Source organism: Vespula vulgaris, chromosome 1, assembly GCF_905475345.1.
Source record: "Vespula vulgaris chromosome 1, iyVesVulg1.1, whole genome shotgun sequence".
NCBI lineage: Eukaryota > Metazoa > Arthropoda > Insecta > Hymenoptera > Vespidae > Vespula > Vespula vulgaris.
Genome location: NC_066586.1, coordinates 624755 through 645338, shown reverse-complemented (window position 1 = coordinate 645338; position 20584 = coordinate 624755). Strand labels below are relative to the sequence as shown.

Below are 20584 nucleotides of genomic sequence, written 5' to 3'. Positions count from 1 at the left end.
GTCGGCTAATAACTCTCGTCTATCGTACGAGAGAGCACGAGCTCGATGATTAGCTAAACCGTTGTAAACTTAAGCAATATATCTTCCGTAATACGTGTGTCGCACTTTCAAAGGCGAGATTCCCGAGTCGTCGTCATCGTCGCGAGAAGCAAAGTGGTTCGTACTTTCTAAAATGTATGTTACGTTCGTTTCCGTCGACTCGAGAGAAGAACCGAACGATTTTATTCGACTGATTTTTGCTAAACACTCGAATCATTTATCACGCGACGGCACTCCACGTACGTTGCACGCGCACGTACGTAATTACGTATGAATTGTAAACGACGTTTTATTATCGTCGAAACGATTAGACGTATTTTCGTCATTTTTACGTTCGAAATGATCCGTCGGTAAAAAATGAATTCGTAAAAATGATTCGAGTAGTAAACTTTCAGTTCTCTGTCGATAATAACAAAAATAACACAGGGAGAAACTTATCTCGTATTGTTTGTTATGTCGTTACGTGCGTGTATGTGCTCAATGTGAAATTATTTTCTCGAATCGAAAGTCCTAGAGAAACCTGGAAGAAGGAAAAATTTGTTGTTCTTCTTTTTTCTCTCTTTATTTTGTTTTTCCCTGCTTCCTTTTCTTTTCTTTTTTTTTCTTTTTTTTTACGACCAAAGGTTCGTTCGGAAATAATATTAGATGGGTCTCGGTATATCGAGGGGCCGGTTACAAAGCGTCTAGCTCATGACCGAGCTCTTCTCTCGACTAATATCCAGCGATTATCGATACAAAGCAACCGTGAAAGTATCCTCGGCGTTCTACTCGGGATCGCAACGTTCTGCTTCGTAGTCTGTGGTTTCCTCCTCGGTATACCGCCTCGTCGAGCATAGAGATTACAAACGGAATTTAAGCCGTCCTCCTCCTCCTCCTCCTCCAACGGCCAATTTACGTGTACACGAAGCAGCGCGTGCACAACGACCGAGTCTTCTTCTTCTTCTTCTTCTTCTTCTTCTCGGCAGTCATTAACTCGGGATAATTTTATCGCGCTTTGGCCTTTTCCTACGAGATATTTTTCTTTTTCTTCCTTCCTTTTTAATCTTTTCTCTTTCTTTTTAAATCCCTTTTTGTTTCTTACTTATTCTTCTTTTTTTCTTTCTTTCTTTCTACGTCCAGCCCTATTCAATGTGTTCGCTACACGCGTAGTTCTTTTTTTTTTTTCTTTAGGTTTCTTTTCGCAAATAGTCCTTATCTACTTGAAAGACAAACTAGCAAACAAACGCATATATATTAGTGTACGGATCGCTAAATCGAATATCGACCGTCTCGAAGTATAAGGATCCGATCGTTCTCGAATACTCGAGTATTATTATATCGGCGTCGAAGCGTAAAACTATCTCCACGCTTCGCGAAGCATTTAACGTGGTGGTGGGTCCTTTCGATCCATCCACGAAGTCTACAACCACACGATTTTATCGATCTACGACGTAAGTTGGTACTTACGTCGTGCTTCGTTTCAAGAAGGACGAAGAGGAAAGATCGTCGAAGAAATTACAAGCCTTACAAGGGCTTCCACCTAACCGATCAATCCAACCACGATTTTCTCTTCTCCGAGGGATAGTAGTTCCAAGTCTTTACGAGTCTTTTCTCGAAACTCAATTATCTTACGAGTAACGTCTACGTAACCCTTTACGTTTTCGTCCTTAAATAATACACGTTCCTTTGACGTTACGTCTAACCAACGTGCCTTTACAACGTTTTATTCTCAAGCGAAACTTTCGCGAATATACATAGTCGACTCATTCGGTAAATATTTCATTGAGAGAAACGAGACACGAATGTGAACTTTTTTAACGTGGTAATCTCTCTTTCTCTCTTTCTCATTTCTATCTCTCTCAGTTTCTCTCTCGAGTTCGACGACCGATAGTTTACGTTTCCTTCGAGCGTGACGTTTCCAAACCGAAGCACGACGGACCGGTCTGGACCAGTACGAAGGATGGTGTGAAGAGAAAGAGGAGGGGAGGGGAGTTGGGAGGGGGAAATATAGGCAGTATTGTCAGAGCGGAAGCTACACGTTTTTTTTCTCCCCTATCGATGTCATTCCGCTGAAATAAAAACGTCGATCCGGCAAATATTGACGATTTTTCGTGTGGCGCAGGATGTCTAAAGAGAGTGAGAGAGAGAGAGAGAGAGAGACAGACAGAGGGAACGAGCGAACACACAGAACGATTCTTTTTTTAGATCGTTAGGTATTATGTACCAACGAATTCATCGGGCGTATTTATTTTCTCCTTCCGTTTCACTCTTTTTAGTTTTTAAACTCACGTTCGGCGACGGTTCTCTCAACGCACTCGAATCTTTTTTCTCGCGTCGACGACGAGGCGAGAATGCGTGCGTCGTGCGTGTGCGAGCTCGTTCCGTCTTTTTTCTTCTACGTCACATTTACCGTAGACGCGTTATAAAAGGACTCTTGCGACTAACTAACTAACGAGATCGAAGCGAGTTGTCATCTTTTTTTTTCGTTTCACGTCTTTCGAGAGAGGAACCGGAGAAAACGCGACGAAAATAAGTTACGTGCGTGTGTATGTGTATGTTGTGTACACTCGTACGTTGCGTGTATACGCGTATGCGTAACCAAGGGTGAAGAAAAAGCGACGGCGAGAACGAGCGAGGGCGACGACGGAAAAATATTTGGCCGCCGGGCAAATTTTTATTCGACCGTAAACAGCATCCCCCTGTGGAACGGACGAGAGAGAAAGAGAGAGAGAGAGAGAGAGAGAGAGAGAAGTGGTAGGGAAGGAGAAAGAGCATGGAGAGAGGACGAGAATAAATGTATAGGTCGCGAACGAGCTTCGCACGATAACAGCACCCCCTCTGGTACCTCTGGTGTATCCGCAATTACGTTATATCCGTGCACCGCGTTGCGCGTCACCGCATATACAAACGCCGTAGATGAACGATTACCCGTCTCTCTCTTTATACACACACACATATATATATACGTATATATGCATGTGCGTGCGCATATATGTCTGTACGTATATACAAATAATGTAAAAATTTATATATATATATCAAACTGAAGCTGTATAAAGTATAGACGGATGACTGGATAGATAAATAAAAAAATATATGTAAAAAAAAGAGATACACAGAGATAACACGGAGGAGACAGATTTTAAATTTGATTCTGTCGCCGTGATATATTTGAAAATGGCGGGCATCCCACTTTCGATCCTGGAGGCACCTTGCCGATCGACAAAATCGTTTGCGTTGTACTCTATCCATCCAGGGTGATAAAAGCGTCGTAGTCGATATGTTGTCGAAGAGAAATGCGAATTATTTCTATTAGAGATAAAACGTTATTTCGTTCGTTATTAGACGAACCGGTGTCCGCTTGTATCGATTATAAATAGTAAAAGATATAGCACGCTCTTAACTTTTTACAGATTGATCCGGTAATCCCATTAACTCGCACGAAAGCCTGTAAAATTGACAGTGTCCTTTTGTAGAGAGGGGTTATGGCTCTAACTCGGAACACGGTTGGGGGAGAAGAGCAGGGGTGGGACTCGAGTCGGAATACGTACGAGGGAAAGCGCAGGGTGCATTGTTGACAAGTGCCTCCAATGTAAACACAGGTGCACGCTCTTCGGAATAAAAAATGACCTGGACTACGATCGGCTTCGACATCGTCCGCCATATTTGCTCGCCATTGTCATCGCGTTTCTCCGCTTGTTTGACCTATCGTTACTCGCTTTTTTCTCTGCCTGTTTCTCTCTCTCTCTCTCTCTCTCTCTGAGCGCGCACACGCACACACGGGCACTCCCTTGTATTCCTCATCTCCATACTTGGGTACTCTTGTCCAAGAGAGAAAGAAGATTTGATTACGTTTCGTTAGGACGAAATTTCGAGAATTTATTTATTTATTCTCGTTTTGTATTTCCGCCGATCGACAAGAAATACACACGTATGTAGCCTCGTGCACCATCGGTTTTGAGTTATTTGGAAAAAAATAAATAAATAAAAAATAAAAATTCAAGTCGGAGCGGGTATATTGCGCTTCGTCGTACCATGTGTATCTACATGCGGGACGACGATTCCCCGTTTCGAGCAATTTCGAACGCGATGAAACGAGGATGGAAAAGCATAGCGGCACGTAACTGGCACGTGCAAACATTCCCGACGGTGAGATAACATACCGAAACGCGATCTTCTCGCTTCGACGAAATTGGCACGATAATTGAAGGACCGCGAGAGAGAGAGAGAAAGGGAGAGATTTCCGGTGCTTATAAAGGTACATAAAGTTCTAGAAAGGGTGCATCGGTGAAGTTCGTAATTGTTCGTTGGTGATACGTAATATAATAAGGGAAAAGAAGGAATACGCGCGCGCGCGTATATGTGTGTATGTGATGAAATGAAAGAAAGACAGAAATAGAAGTAGACTGAGAGAGCATAGCAGAGAGAATATAATCGGTAGGATCAGGATGAAATTGAAATCGAGAAAGGAGAGAAAGAGAGAGAAGAAGAGAAAAGAGAGAGAGAGAGGAGAGTAATGGTGAATAGTGGAAAGAGAGAGAGAGAGAGAGAGAGATGTATATATAAAGAGGGGTTGAAGGGGTAGTGAGGTTTCACGAGAGAGAATCGCACGAAATTCGAGGCCCGCGTGGCCGCAAGCTTCCGCACGAGACCGCAATATGCATTGTTAATTACACGGGATGAATCGTACCGCGGAATGAAGCGAAGCGCGTCGCACGTAATCGTCGGCTATTGTAAATCTCGCGTACGTGAAAATAGCCGCGTCGTTGCGATCTCGAACGGAGATCATCGGCTATTCGCTCACTTTGCTGTATTTCTCTATTTCTATATTCATCTCTTTTTGCACGTATCTATCACTTTCTCTCTTTCTCTCTCTCTCTCTCTCTCTCTCTCTTGCTAACACATCCTTTAAAAAGCCCTGGTTCGTTTTATTAATTTCATAAAGGAAGTTTATCTTTTAAATTTCGTTACAAATCGTGTTACAAATTTTTCGTCGCGAATCAACAAACGAAATAAAAGATTCATTATCATAAGCTGCTTTTTAATCTTTTGTTTGTATAACGATTTTGTATAAGCAAATATAAGAGGCTCAATAAATCGTCGGTTATTCCCGTAACGTAGCGAATCCCCCGCGATATTCGATGATCGATAACTCCCTTTCCTTCTTTTCTTTTCTTTCTCTCTCTTTTTTTTTAACTTTCTTTTTAAGTCTTCTTTACGCTTCTCGATATCACGTTGTTTTAAGCTACGTTTTATCTCCTATCGTTTTCTCTCAACTGTCACGAATTCGAATCGATGCGGGTTTATCGAACGACTTCGTGCTCGTGCATAATCTTAACGCGCTTATCTTAAAACAAGTCGACTCCGAAAAATAACTCGCGACAACATCGAGTTCAATCGAATAACACCTACATACATAAACGCACATACGAGTATGTAATATGTGTATATATATATAAAAGAAAAAACGAGTGTTCCGAGTGCGCGCAACTCGTTTGTAAAATCGAAGAATATACTGGCACGCACAACTGCTCGGATAAATTGTCGAGTTTAATGGACGAGAAGGGGAGGTAGAAGAAAAAGAAGAGGAGGAGGAGGAGGAGGAGGAGGAGGAGGACGAAGAAAAAAAGAGAGGGGAAAAACGATCTCGAATCACCGCTGTTCGTTAATCTCGAGACGAATGAACGGCGATAACGATCGTTGTTCGTCGATGATAACCAGGCTTTAACTCTTTCCTAGTTCTACATGTATAAACGTTGTTCATACACACGGACACACACGTGCTTGGGCACGAGCACACATTCGCGTATACGTTTAATTCATTTTGATCGAGTTATCGTTATTATTGCTTCTCACGTATCTCGAATTCCTTAGAAGAGGATCGATCGCGTGATCGACCCGATGATCGATGGGATCTCGAAAAAATACACACGCACACGTATGTACATAGATACGTATGACGGAGAGAAAAGTTCTTTATCGGTTCTTTACGCGTCATCGAAAGGTTTATCGCGATACGACTTTGTCGGGTTTATCGTACGAAAAGGAAATGAGAAAGACTTTCTTCTTTGATATGCGCCATTCGATTTGAAAACGGGAGCGTCATAATAACCTTTTTCGTTTGTTGGCATCGTCGTGACTCATTTTAAGGTCGCGCGTACTCCTCCGTCTCCGGAGCTAGCTGCTTGACCGAGTTGACACAGGCGGTGTTATTGGCGCTCTGGAGGGCCGCCAGGGTTGTTTACGTACAAGCTGTACAAATATTATTTCCGGACAAACCGGCCCGTCGATCATTACGAAACTCCAGGCGGAAAGTTTCAACGGCTCTTCTCTTCTCCTCGTCCTTCGCTCTCTATCGAGTCTACTTTTTTCCTTCTTCCTTTTCCTCTTTTCTTCTTTCCTTTTTCTTTTTTCTTTCTCTCTCTTTCTCTCTTTATTCTCGCCTCTTTAAAAGTGCCACCACCACCACCATCGAGAGCAACCCCCATCGATCTCTTTCTTACGGACAGATAGATCTTCTTCTCTCTTTCGAAGTAGTCAAGATTCCGTTTGACTTTCCTGGAAAATAATTTCATTCCAACCGAGTGAAAGATAGAAAGGAAAGGTAAATGACTCAAACAAATATTTTACGTGACTCCTTCCTAAACTCGTTTCACAGTCGATTATCTTTCAACGCTAAATGAATCATATGGATATCTGTCAATAATTTCTTTCTTTTTTCTTTTTTTTTTTTTCTTCGGTGGAACGTGTTTGTTTATTTAACAAAAGAAAAAAGAGAAGGAAATATTAACGTTGAGAAGATGAAAATTTGGCCGAGAAATTGTTCCTTTCGTTGTTTCGAGTGAACGCTAGTGGGTCAAGGAATAAAATTTATAAATCCGTTATAGTAACCTTTTCACGAAATTTGAAGGCTGATTCTTAAGAAATCTCACTCGAGTAAAGCTTTTTTTATCTCGTCGTCGTATCTCTCTCTCTCTCTCTCTCTCGCGCAAAATCGTCGAGGCACTCGATCAACGTATGTACTTACATATATACATACATAACATAAATAACGACGTATATTTCTATCGCCATTCGCGATACTCGTAGGCGTGTGTATCTCTGAATCTGGAGAGGCACTCACTTTATCTATCGTCCGTCGAAATTGGTTCGTGAGCGGTCGTAAGCGATCGACCGGAAGACCGCTTTTCACTGACCAAGCGAGAACCTTTCGATTTATCTCGTATCGGCAACGTGTTTTCGGCTAATCGCCTCTCTAATCGCCCATTTAATCGTTAGCTCTTTTTCTATTTCGAGTAATTTCGAACGATTAGACGTATTTATTTTGCTCCCGAGTTTCTTAATTTCATATATATATATATATATATATATATACACACATAATTTTTTTGTTCTTATCACGACGTTTATATTTCTTTTTTCTACGCGTTCCATTATACGCTCGAAAAGTACGATGGAATTTATTTTGTAACGGTCGACGTCGTCGACACTTTTAACGACACGATAAACACATTCTCAGACGATAGCTTGAAAACGAGAATGGGAGGCAAGATGTTTTCCTCTTACAAAAAAAAGAAGAAAGAAAAAAAATAAATAAAAAGAAGAGAGAGAAAGAGAGAGAAAGAGAAAGACAAGAAGATAAGGCGAGTCTAAGTAACTTTAAAAGAGGAGATAGGATATAATAGCTAGAACAACCTATAACGCAAAAATAGGTGACCGGAAAATAGAAAGATAGTTTTGGAATTCCGCCAAATAATTTAGCTTTAAGACCTAACTCAAACGAACGTAGATGAGAAGTCGTCTACCTCTCTTTGATCGTAGACTTCTCTTGCTAGTTTAGTCCCGACACTCTCTTTGTGGCTCGTTTCATCGGAATTGTGACGATTCTATGTATTCCAAGTCTTTCGTTAGAAGACTCCTCTAACGCGTAAACAGTCATCGAGTGGTTTAAGTGGGTTTCTACCGAAATAACATTCGTACTTAAGAGGAAACGTCTAGTCTAGGATATATAATAATAATAATAATAATAATAATAATAAAAAAAGAAAAGAAAAGAAATAAGGAAAGGAATATTGAAAGATAGCTTGTAGTATCGGTGTCTACTACGGTCGTAGATAATTAACCGGAATTATTTTAATTTATGTCCGCATTCGATTTCGTTAATCCGTGTTGTAAAAAAAAAAAAAAAGAAAAAGAATAAGAAATAAACTTAGCTTAAATTCCTTCTTATCGGTTATTTATTACATTTACTCATCCTTAACGTGCAACTTTTATGATCGGATTTTTCTTTACAATGTATAACTTTTATAGTATAGTTAAGAATGGTACTTTCCCTTTTACTTTCCCTTTTTCTTCATACCTCCAATATGTACGTATATACACATCGGATTAGGATCGACAGGTAAGAAGGATCTTTCATTCAGCCAATATTCTATAGGATTAATTTGGAAATATTCTCATGAGCAAGAAATAGAATCTATTCATTTTCCCCTTGTTGTTTGACAAGGTGAAAACGAAAAAATAAAGAGAGAAGGATTTCAAACAAAGTTAAAGGTGAGGAAAGAATGAGACAAACGTGTTCGATCCGCATTCCTTAGAATAAGTTCCTTACAAGCAGTGCAGCATATATATATATATATATATATACACTGTGCATACACACACATATATATATATAATGTGCGTGTATGTTTATCGTAAGAGAAATATCGAGAAATTTTAGGAAGGTACGCGAGACCGGCCATTCACCATAGTTGGAATCAATGGTTCCATTGTCACATCGTGGGAGACCTTCCTTCGTAGAGAACGTCTCGACGAACAAAGGAGTGCCTGGAACCGATTCGTAAGCTTACCTACACTGTACCAACTCCGAGGTCCTTCTTTTTTAGCCAAATGCCGGGCCTCTTTTTTTTTCTTCGCCTTTCCTTTCCTTCCTCGATGTTTGCCGCCTCTTCTTCTCTCTCTTTTTCTTCTCTTCTCTTTGTAAGTAGGCGAATGCCGACGAGAAACTTGTGTGCGAATATTCTCCTTGGCACATTCTCTTCTCGTATTTTTTTTCACGAGATTTAAACACAATGTTTCTTTCTCCGACTTGTACAATGAAACGCGATAAGAAATTCGATTCCGTGTCTCTCCGTGTGTGTGTATACATATTTATATTATATACGTAATATATATATATATATATATCATATATATGCATTTGTACATAATACGTACGTGTGATACCGAACTGGAAAATAGATCTACTCTAATAATATTGACTATTCTGTATCGCGGAAACAAAGAAATATAGTTTTGAAATAAAAGCGATCTAGTTCTCCGAATTGATTCGATATTTATTCGTTGGGGGTAGGGGTGGGAGAGAGGGGGAAAGTGGAATTTTTCTATTTACACACGTTCCTGGTGTGTACGCGCGCGCGCGGCCGCGTGTGTGGTCTGTGTACATACGAAAGATTAGTCCCCACTTTTCTTTAAATTCGAGAGATTACGTGTGACAAACAATAGAAAGAACGACGTTAGGGGGTAAAACTTATTTGGAGACTCGTTATCAGAGCACATATTTGACACTCGTTATCTTTCCTCGGATCGAATGGTTACCTTACCGTTCGTCGACTCTCTTCTAACTCTTCGTCGCGTGTTTCTCTTCTTTGTTTGAAGAGTTTAGCAAGAGGAGATTAGAGACGAAACTATGATGGTCGTCTACGTTAACGCGAAATTAATTTATAAGGTGCGAAAAGCAACAACGAGAACTATATATTTACGTGGATACGTAATATTTTCATAATTTTACTTTGCCTATTTAACGATGGGATAGCTTTGATATCAAATTCTCGGGGACGTTTCGATTCAATTTTCTTTATATATTTATATTTAAGATATATATATGTATATAATATATAATATATTATATAGGAATAAATTAAAAAACTAATGTAATATATTAGTAAGAAATACATATACATATACTTTTGTATTTTTTTTTTATTTTTTAATATCATTTTATTTTTTAATATCAAACATACGTATATATATATATATATATATATATATATATATATATATATAGAGAGAGAGAGAGAGAGAGAGGGGGGGGGGGGACGAAAGACAGAAAGATCAGAGTAGGGGAAGTGAGAACAAGAGGGTCGCTTTGTGAATAGCCAGGAACCCTTCGGCCATCTCTCTCTCTCTCTCTCTCTTTCTCTTTCACTCTCTCTCTTAGACATGGGCTACGATGTGGATTATCGTCAAGGGGATAGAATTGACTACGAAATTGAAGGGCTTTCGCTCCGGGCAATTTGGAACGGACCGCCCTAAAACTGCCGCCAATTTCCGCGTTAATGGTTAAATTCGAGAAACGGTACTTGGACCCTCCTTAGAATCGAACCCCTGCCTCTTTTCCCCTGCGACCTTCTTACGAGGAAAATTACTTTGGGTAACCGGTGCTTCTGATTCTCGATGCTATTCCAAAGGGAGAATCCCTTTTTCCTGGATTAGGATTCGAACGAGATCAAGATCGGTTTCTCGTTTTGTTAGGGGGTTGGGCTTATCTCTTTTGAATATCGTATATACTCCAGGGAAATAAGATATATCGGATATAACATACCACAAATATATATATATTTTTTTAATGTATATCGCAAGTACGAATTACGTTTTACAGTAGACTCGTTCTTCCCTAAATTCGTATAGAGCACGTCGATGATGTAGATACGTGCGAATATGTCTTATATGCTCGAATACAAGATTTCCTTTCTTTCTTTCTTTCTTTCTTTCTATCTTTTTTGCTTTCTTATAAGAAAAAGATGAAGACAGAAAAATTTCGTCGAACGCGAAGAGTAGAGAAAAGATCGAGAGAAAGATCGAGGAGGAAGAGGAAGAGGGAGAGGGCGCTTGTATACGCACGAACGCACGCGCTATAGCCCGTGTACACTGTTCGCAATAATGAGGAGTTTGCACAGACCGGGATCCCGACGTTCTTCAAACAAGGAGAGCAAGGACAAACAGTCGTATATGGGCGGACGGACAAACACGCCACGCCACGAATCACACAGCGTCTATCCGCGTCTCTCGCCCACTCGTCTTTCTCTCTCTCACACACACACACAGCATACAGATCACACACGCACGCACGTGTGCGTGTGCGAGCACACACATACACGCAGACGGAAGTCTGGCTGACCAAAGAGAGCGCGAGAGAGGGAGTCGTAACGAACGAAGGTCCTACAATACCACCCTTCCCACTACACGGACTATCGACCATCACCCTCGCTCAACAAGCACCATAAGCGATATGGTGGCTAATATTTGCCAGGCTAAGCACACAAATACAATACAGTACTGTTTACCTGCCGTCAGTGCCTCTCAACCGCTCTTTTCGGATCACGACCATAAACCAATACCCGTCTTACTTTCTCCTTAACTCTTATTGGTTAGCTTAATTACGGTTATTTTCTATTTATGACATTCTACGGGTACTGAATATACATTTACTTTCTACGTTTTTATTTTTTTATTGCCTTCGTAAGTCCAAGTCCCTCAGTTAAATCATTCTTACGAATTTCTTTTTCTTCCTCGCACGAACGATGGAATTTTTGTCTTTTCGATTTGTCACGGTAAAAGATAGAACGTTCGTGTTTATCTACTCGGCAAATATAAATCGAAACCGATAGACGAGTGGATCGTTTATATTTGACTTATTGATCATTCGTTTGAGTCTTAAGTACGATCCACAGAAAAAAAAGAATAAATAAAAAAAAAGAAAAAAAAACCAATGATAAGATTTTATCTCCTTTGTACTTCGATCCTATCTGCGAACGTGTATCTTTTGGAGTTCCTCTGAAACCTTTTACGGAAGCGATTTGAAGAACCTACAGAAATATGGGTTTACGACGATTTCTTCTTCTTCTTCTTCTTCTTTTTATTATTATTATTAAGCGTTGTAAAATGTTTTTTACGACGATATTTTTACGAAGAATTTTCTTATTCTTTCGTTTGTTATTTCTTGTATCTGGGAATAACGAACGTGTTTCTCTTTAGTAAACGTAATGCGAAACGTTCGGTTCAAAAGAAGACTCGTCGACGAGCGGGATGAATTCGGTTAGGTCGACTTATCCGCGAGTCACTTCCATCCCTCTGTTCTCTATCGAATTAGCATAAGTAAGCTGGTGTAGCGAGGCAAGGATACGCGAGCTAAGTCGATGTAACTAAATTAGAGGTAGAGCCTTCTTGATCTCGTTAGAAACTCGATCGGTGGCCCGTATTTTCGTGTCCTCCGTCGTAGGTACTTACTTACTTACGTCGTCGTCGTCGTCGTTGTCGTCGTCGTTATCGTCGTCGTCGATGTCTCCTCCGTTTTACGACTACTGGAACGTATCTTCGAGATCGTCAATCTTACATCAAATCTCATTGGATCCTCCGTGATAAATCTCGACGCGGATAGCAAGAATTTAGAATATCGATATTATTCGAAATTGCTAGGTAGGTAAATAACGCGAATTACGAATTACGATGTAGATATGCGTGTATATAAATATCGAAATGCGAAATGAAATTTCATGGACAAATCGACGTGTGTGTGTATCGATTAATCTGACCACAAAACTACGCAACCGTCTACGTAGATACTTTATTTTTCTTTATTTTTATTATTATTATTATTATTATTATTCCCGTCCTTTTCTATCGCGAAACCGCAAACTCCAGGCATAACCCTCTCCCACCTCCCTCCCTTCCTATCTCTTGACGAAGTGATGCGTATTAATCGTTTCCTTCTCGACTGCGAGATCATCTCCCAGTAGAAGCGGTCGCGGCATTCTGGCGTTACGGTGTAGGGGTCAGCTGCTCGGTGGTTTGCGAACTATCTCAATTTGCCTAAGCCGCAACCGCGTGGCAACCACGAAAACCGCAACTTCCCTCGTCCGTGGGCAGCTTCGTTCCTCTTTCTCTCCTCGCCCCGTCACCCTAACTATACTCCCTCTACCACCTCTTTCTCTTTCTCGTCCTCGTCCTCATCCTCATCCTCCACCTTTCCTAGCTATTGTCTCGCCCATTCTCCTCCTTCTCCGATCCACCTCTTAGTCTCGAGAATTTAGCAACTGCTCCTCGACAGCGTAATCTCCGACCACAGGATCTCCTCTGTTCCGAAGCTTGGCCAAAGCTTGCTGGAAAGCCTTTGGCTTCGTTGTATGTGTGATACACACACACACACACACACACACACACACACACACGCACACACACATATATATATATATAGAGAGAGAGAGGACGTAACAAGAGGACACCCACCCTAGTGTTGTACTTTCCTTTCTACGAGAGGTCCAGCGATTTTAACGATAGTATCAGCGCGACACAAGGATTCTCTAAATTCCAACGTGGATTTGCGAGTAACCACGAGCCAAGTGGAAAGCCCAATGACTCCTTCAATCTTATTGCTTTTACTCGATCCCTTCTACGTCGTCTATTATTATATAACGGTTCTAAGGCTTAACGATTAGTAATACCTACTGTTTAAGAATTAACCGAGAATATAACATTTTCTTCCGATCGAGTAATCCAGAACGAGATCGTACGAACGGATTTACAGATTTACGAACGGAATAACCGAACGACGAAATCGGTTCGTACGTATGTATTACTCCAAACATTTAACTACGAACGAGAGTCGATTACATTACGTTTCCCGTTACAAATCCTCGCTTTTTATTAGGATTTTTTCATCCTTTACGTAAGTTTTATCGATCCTTCTCGGAACAAATGTCGATTAAAAGATCTAACGTAATCCAAAGGAAAATTATCGAGTGAAACGTTTTGGGTCGAAACATCGCTGCCCGATTCTTTCTTTCTTTCTTCCTTTCTTTTTTTTTTCTTCTCGTACCATCGAAACTTTCGATCACTTTTTTCTCCTTTCTATTTTTATTTTTCATTTTACATTTGTTTATAGAGAGATATGTGGGTTGGAACGTGCGCGCGTGTGTCTGTGTATATGTACGTAGCAACGAACGAAAAGAAATACGCTTTGAACCGTGTAATCCTTTGATCATGTAAAAATTGGTTCGTCGAACCTGAAGAGCGAGCGAGAGAGAGAGAGAGAGAGAGAGAGAGAGAGAGAGAGAGAGAGAGAGAGACCTGTACGCGTCGACTTTCATTCTTCCTTTTACCGAGGACTTTTGATCCGAAGGATCGATTATGACTCGATCAGCACGGGCCAGCTGGCAGGTTCCATTTAGAAAAGAAAGAGAGAAATAGAGAGGAGAAAGAGGAGGAGGAGGAGGAGGAGGAGGAGGATGAAGAGGAGGATGAGAAAGAGGAAGAGGAAGAGGAGTAGAATTCTTCGCTAAAGAGGGCAGAACCAGACACCGAGTGAGAAGGTCTTCTTGTGTATATCGAGAGTACCGGACTTCTTCCATGGATTTTTAGTCTTTGTCGGTGGTTGAACCGAAGTAGTAGAGGAGGAGGAGGAGGAGTTAGAAGAGGAGAAGGAGGAGAAAGAGAGGACTTCCATCTCATTCGATTACAACGGCTCGATTGTGATCGAGGTCACTAGAGGTGCAGAGGCACCTCCCTCTTAACTCGAGGGCGATCTTCTTCCGTCTTTCTCTCTCCCTCTCTCCCTCTCTTTCTCTCTCTCTCTCTCTCTCTCTCTCTTTTCTTCTACTATTCGACACGAAAGTCCTCGAAAATGCTCGTAGCAAGCAACTTATCTTTCAACAGTTATCTAAATTCTAGACGGGCGCGTTTAAAAATTGTAGATAAAATAGAATTTTTTTCTTTTCCTTTTCTTTCCTTTCTTTCTTTTTTTTTTGTTCTTTCGAAACTCGTTGAATCGCGAAACGATCGGACATAGTTTAATCGAAGCTTCAAAAAGTCGAATAGAAACGATCCTACAGGTCGCCGAAAATGCGTTTGTAAGCGCGTCCAAGTGGTCGCGTTACAAATATACGAATATCTATATATATACATACATGCATACATACATACATACATACATATACATATACATATATATATCCAACGTATGTATGCATATGTGTATACGTATGTGTGTGTACTCGCAAGCACGTGCACGAACGAGCGTCTATATACAGTCGAGAACCTCATAGTTTCGGTTGTAGCGTGTAATCCTCCCGGACACCGCAAACGTGTAATTAACACTTGCTCCGTCTCTCTTCTATCTCTCTCTCTCTCTCTCCCCTCTCTTGTTCTCTCTTCCTCTTCTACTACTCTGTTCTAGCTCGTCGTTCCGTGTATACTACATACGACAGTGTAGTTTCACGTACGGGGGAGGTAATCGTGCGTGCACGCGTGTTCACGCGCACCTACCATCATCTCTCTCTCTCTCTCTCTCTCTCTCTCTCTCTCTCTTCCTCTTTATGGTAGAGTATACCACCGTTGGATCTCGTGTTTCCACTTACTATCTCTCTCTCTCTCTCTCTCTGTTATACGTGTTCGTATCGCTTTCTCCTATGTAACAGCATATAGATATCGCGGTGAGAGAGTCTATACGTGTTTATCTATCTCTCTCTTGTTCTCTCTCACTCTCTCTATCTCTCTCTTTCTCTCTCTCCCTCTCTCTCTCTCTCTCTCTCTCTTTCTCGACAAACGAACGAACGAGCGAGCGAACGAGCGAGCGAGCGCGCTCACTCGCGCCCACGCTACTCCTCGAGCGAACAGATGTACGGAATTAATTATTCGACGTGCAGGAAACCACCGACGACACGGCTGCTTCTTCGTTCGTACGCGCGTATCGAATTATGTCGGACAAAGCGACGCCTTCACGGAGAATTTCACTGGCAAGAGGAAGACCGCCCATACTTGCGTCATTCCATATGTACAATATTTCTCTCCGATTTATTTATACATTTTCTTTACTTTTGTTTCTCTTTTCTTTCCTTTTTTTTCTATTATATTATATTTTTTCTTCTCGTTCTTTAAGCCCTTTTTTTCTTAATTATCAAGTTTTACGATACTTGGATAAAAAAAAGACGTTAAAGGGATGTTTTGTTGGAGAAGGTAGTTAAAAAAAAAAAAAACAGAAAAAAAATAGAAAAAAACTTGTTTCTGTTTCCAGGGTCCACCACAACCAGGCCAGCCATTTAAGTTCACAGTGAACGAGTCTTGCGACAGGATCAAAGAGGAGTTTAGCTTCTTACAAGCGCAGTATCACACGTGAGTCGTTCACATCGTCCTTTTCTTTCTTTTTTTTGCCCGTCGTGGGCCTTCGTCCCTTGTCCTTATACAGAACGAGTCAATAAGCAACGTCTCTAGTTATTAAAAGAAAAAAAAAAAAAGAGAGAGACAGAGAGAAGGTACGCTTGGTAGGAGAAATGAAATGAAAGTTTTCACGAAACGTAAATTCGTATAATTAATTTAAATCGGCTTTTTCCGGCTTGTATCCGTCGAATGAAAAGGGAAAAAAGAAGTTAACTCAACTTAGCTAGGCTCGGCTTAGTTTGGCTTAAACTTAGCTTAGCGTAGCATAGCTTTAGCTCAGCTAGCAATGGTAGAGAGAGGTATATCATCGTCGGGAGGGCTCGCTCCGTATTATGGATCGTTCTTTTGAAGGCGCTCGCGCGTTCTAGGCGCAGGAGAGACTGGGAACAAACGCAGCTGGCGGCGGCAGGCTTCTTCTTTGAGGTGCACGCGACGCGCGGAAGCCATAAGTGATTTACGACGAAACGTGGCTATCGGCGAACGCTTAATGGTACTCTTGCGTTCGCGATATTCTTTTTCTTTCTTTCTTTCTTTTTTTTTTTTATTCTCCTAGACCTATGCCGCGATATACGGACCTATAGACAACCTTCTCTCTCTCTCTTTCCTTAGGTAACGCGCACGATGGTTATACTCATCCCTCTCTGTGCGAATACGAAATCGAGGAAACCTTACCACTTGTCTCTGCATTTTTCAACGTTCCCCCGTACCATTCGAACTTTACCTTTTATCTCTATCCTCTTCTATTTTTCCTCTCTTCGATATACGCCGACGGAACTTCCGCGACCTTTTGCTCTTTCTCTCTGTCTCTCGCTCTTGCATTTTCCTTTTTTTTCTCCTTTCTTCTTTTTTTTTTTTTCGTATCTTTCTATCGTCGTATCGCGATACGCGTCATATCGGCTAGACCCTTTGTTCTACGTCCATTGCTTTTAAAAAAAAATTGTAGAACGGAAAAAGAATCGAAGAAGAAGAAACGTTCGGACGGAAAGTTTCAACCTTTCTTTTTCTACTTGTTTCTCTTTTCCTTTCTTTCTTATCCTTCGTTAAGGTTCTATTCCACAGATATATGATTTTGACGTAACCGAGCTTTTAACCTTTCGGTTTCTTCTGTTTAGATTGAAGCTGGAGTGCGAAAAGTTGGCAACCGACAAGATCGAGATACAACGGCATTATGTGATGGTAAGTAGTAGAAAAATCATTATTTCGAGTTAATTTTACTCGAGCGCACGCTTCCTCTCTCGCTTTCTCCATTTTCGCCCTGTCTATATACGTTCCGTTCCGTACAATTATGCTCGTTCGACCGCTAAACCACCGAGACTTTTTAACATTAATTGCGTTCTCACCATGCAGACTTTGCATTGGTCTCCCTTTTGTTAGATCTCTCTCTCTCTCCCCCTCTCTTTCTCTCTCTCTCTCTCGCTGTATTTCACGTGTATAACGTATATACGTAGGTATATCCATATCTATAGACACATACTCCTCTCTATATGTATACTTATTCTAGCTTACACACGAGCGAGCACGCGGTATACTCCTATCGTGCATAGCTAATGATACTAAGAGCCAGTGGTGCTCATCGATTTACCGAAGTCACGTTGCTCGTGCTTCGGGTATCTAATGACAAACTAATACGTAGTAATGGCGGACCGTTGTCCAACGGCTGGTTAATGCCTTTGGATTACGTGGTCGTTCTCATTGGCTTGCTAGTTATCTCTCTCTCTCTCTCTCTCTCTCTCTCCCTCTCCCTTCCCCTCTCTCTCATCTCTCTGTATTCAACGTTCACGCCGCGGTCGATCGAGTTCAGGCAGAGTCAGCTAATTACGATGGACCTGTTCGGCTATCGTGCTATATCGGCGTGACTTTGCGTGGAAACTTGTCGGAGATAACGAGAACGCGTAATTAACGAGTTTCTTTTAACTCGAACATCTTCGGAAACGTCTCTCTTTCTTTCTCTCTCTCTCTCTCTTCTCCTTCTTCCTTTGATTTTTTCCTTATTTTCGTTTTTATCGGTCGATGTATCGATTCAAAGTCGAAACGACTCTCTCCTATACCGAATTCTTTTCAAGGTGCTTTTTCTATCGATCGATAGACGCCATTGGAAAAGCTTCTTCCAAAGGGAATACGTTTCGATGAATTGGATGCCGATCGACAGCGTCGAATTTCGGTCAAGTCGATAGCTTCTTTTACGAGCTCGTAAAATGGGCTTTACGACGATGGCTACGCTATATCTGTTTCTCTCTCTCTATCTCTATCTCTATCTCTATCTCTATCTCTATCTCTTCTTGGATATCCTTTGTCCGCTTAACGTTAATTACAATTCCACACGTTCCGAGATTTTGTGCTTTGATGCCAACGAAGAGACAGTAGAGAAACCAAGTGCGACCCGTTTGGCTCGGTACACGCGTGTCAAGTTTACCAAGTTCGAACGAGCCACCAACAACAGGGATCGCTTTCGTGCAAGTTGACCTGCCAATTTCGAAAGGTATTCTCTTCGTGGCCAGAAACGATCGACCGAGACTCCCCGATCTCGCGTTGTTCCCGATCTATCGCGTTGAATCCTGACCTGTCGTTCTATTTTAGATATTTTCAATCAACGTCGTAGAGGTTTCAAAGGTTATTTAACGAAATAGAACTATGAGAACAGATCCGATAATTGATCGTCACGCGACGATTTAAAAATCGATTTATCGTTAGATTCAAAATTGTAAAAATTCGTTCGACTATCCATTATCGCGTATTTCTTTTTTTTTTTAACTATGCAACGATCATCTCGAAATTTAGAAATTCGATTTCGATAGATCGAGAATCCTGAGAGAAACGGATACTTACGTAGATGAAGGAACGATTCGTTTATCGAAATTTCAACGATAGGAGAGAAGGCAGAAGGCAATTAATACTTTGGCTCGGGTCGGGGGTTAATGGTTCGTGCGTAATTACTTTGCAACGTATCGCGTTCTATTCTACATTCATCGCGCGACGATATGCGGGACGCGTTTCAACGCGCACCCTCCACCCCCCCTCTCTCTCTCTCTCTGTTCGAAGCACGCACGCACGCGCATTCTCTCTCTCTCTCTCTCTCTCTCTCTCTCTCTCTCAGTCGTGTCACACTGACGTGTATATTTTAAGCGCGTGTACGTGATCTTGTTAGCCACCACGTGCACATCGGCTCGATACTAATTTATTGTTGTCCCTCACGGGCCGGTGGCAGGCAGCAAGCAACCTAGCAAGCAAGCAAGCAAGCAAGCAAGCAAGCAAGCAACCAACCAACCAACCAACGAACCAACCAACCAACCAACCAACCAACCAACCAACCAAGCTAGCAAGCTAGCAAGCAAGTAACATTGGAACAACGACGTTGCGTTGCTGTTTTGCTTTCGGTTCACGACGTGTTCCTGTTTTGTGTCAGGAAGAGTCGATGTCGATGGGGTAATAGCTATAACGTAGAAGGAAGAAGTATGGTAGAGAAGGGTGTCCATCGTCTCCACCTCTCCTTCATTCTCGCTTACTCTCTCGATCTTGTTTTTACCGTCTCTCTCTCTCTCTCTCTCTCTCTCTCTATATATATATATATATATATATATATATATATATATATCTCTCTCTTTCTCTCTGTCTGTCTCTCTGTCTGTCTGTCTCTTTGTCTCTCTCCCTCTCTCCCTCTCTCTCTTGAACACGAACGTTGTACGGACTTAATTGGCGCGCGGAGGCGACTAGTTTAAACACGATTAATCAAGCGGACGAGCCGACACGGCCGACACGACGACGAGGAGGAGAAGGAGGAGAAGGACGAGGACGAGAAGGAGGAGGAGGAGGAGGAAGAGGAGGAGGAGGCGCAGTAGTTAAAGGAAGTCTACGTTCGGTGCAGAGATTTATCGACGCGAACCACGAACGAGAACTCTGCTCTTTCATCCTCACTCCCTCTCGTTCCACTCAATCCTTCGCCTTCTTGCCCTCTCCTCTCTCTCTCTTTCTCTCTCTCTCTCTCCCTCTCCCTCTCTCTCCCTCCCTCTCCCCCTCCTACGAGTCCTACCGACACACGTTGTATCTCATAATTCGACTCATTGCGAATCGTGCCGCGTCTTCCTCTCCGCTAGATGTATCCATGTAATTTTAAATATCGATCAACGTGCTCGACACCTTTCGCACCGATAATTATCAATTAATTACACCGGATACTTGGTTAACGATCGTTCGAAATTTTCTAGCTCTTCCTTTCTTTTTCATTTTTTCTTGTTCTTTTTCTTTCTTTCGTTCTTCCGCGATGAGAGGTCGACGAAGATGATTCTTCACGCCTACAAGATCCGCCGACGTCGACGTTAATCGATACTCTTCCAATTGGAAGAGGTTGCCTCGT

At 41.7% G+C, this 20584-nt stretch overlaps 1 protein-coding gene across 4 annotated transcripts in view; it reads left to right on the top strand.

Annotated features, from left to right (window-relative positions):
• LOC127070209 (protein groucho-like) overlaps positions 1-20584 on the top strand; it is a 40399-nt gene that overhangs the window by 1039 nt on the left and 18776 nt on the right. For 2 of the 4 annotated variants that reach the window (XM_051007955.1, XM_051007954.1), the window contains exons 2-3: positions 16091-16188; positions 17346-17409. In XM_051007955.1, coding sequence (XP_050863912.1) covers positions 16091-16188; positions 17346-17409 — 162 coding nt within the window. The remainder of the gene's footprint in view (positions 1-16090; positions 16189-17345; positions 17410-20584) is intronic. The other 2 variants (XM_051007957.1, XM_051007956.1) reach the window with 1 other exon arrangement.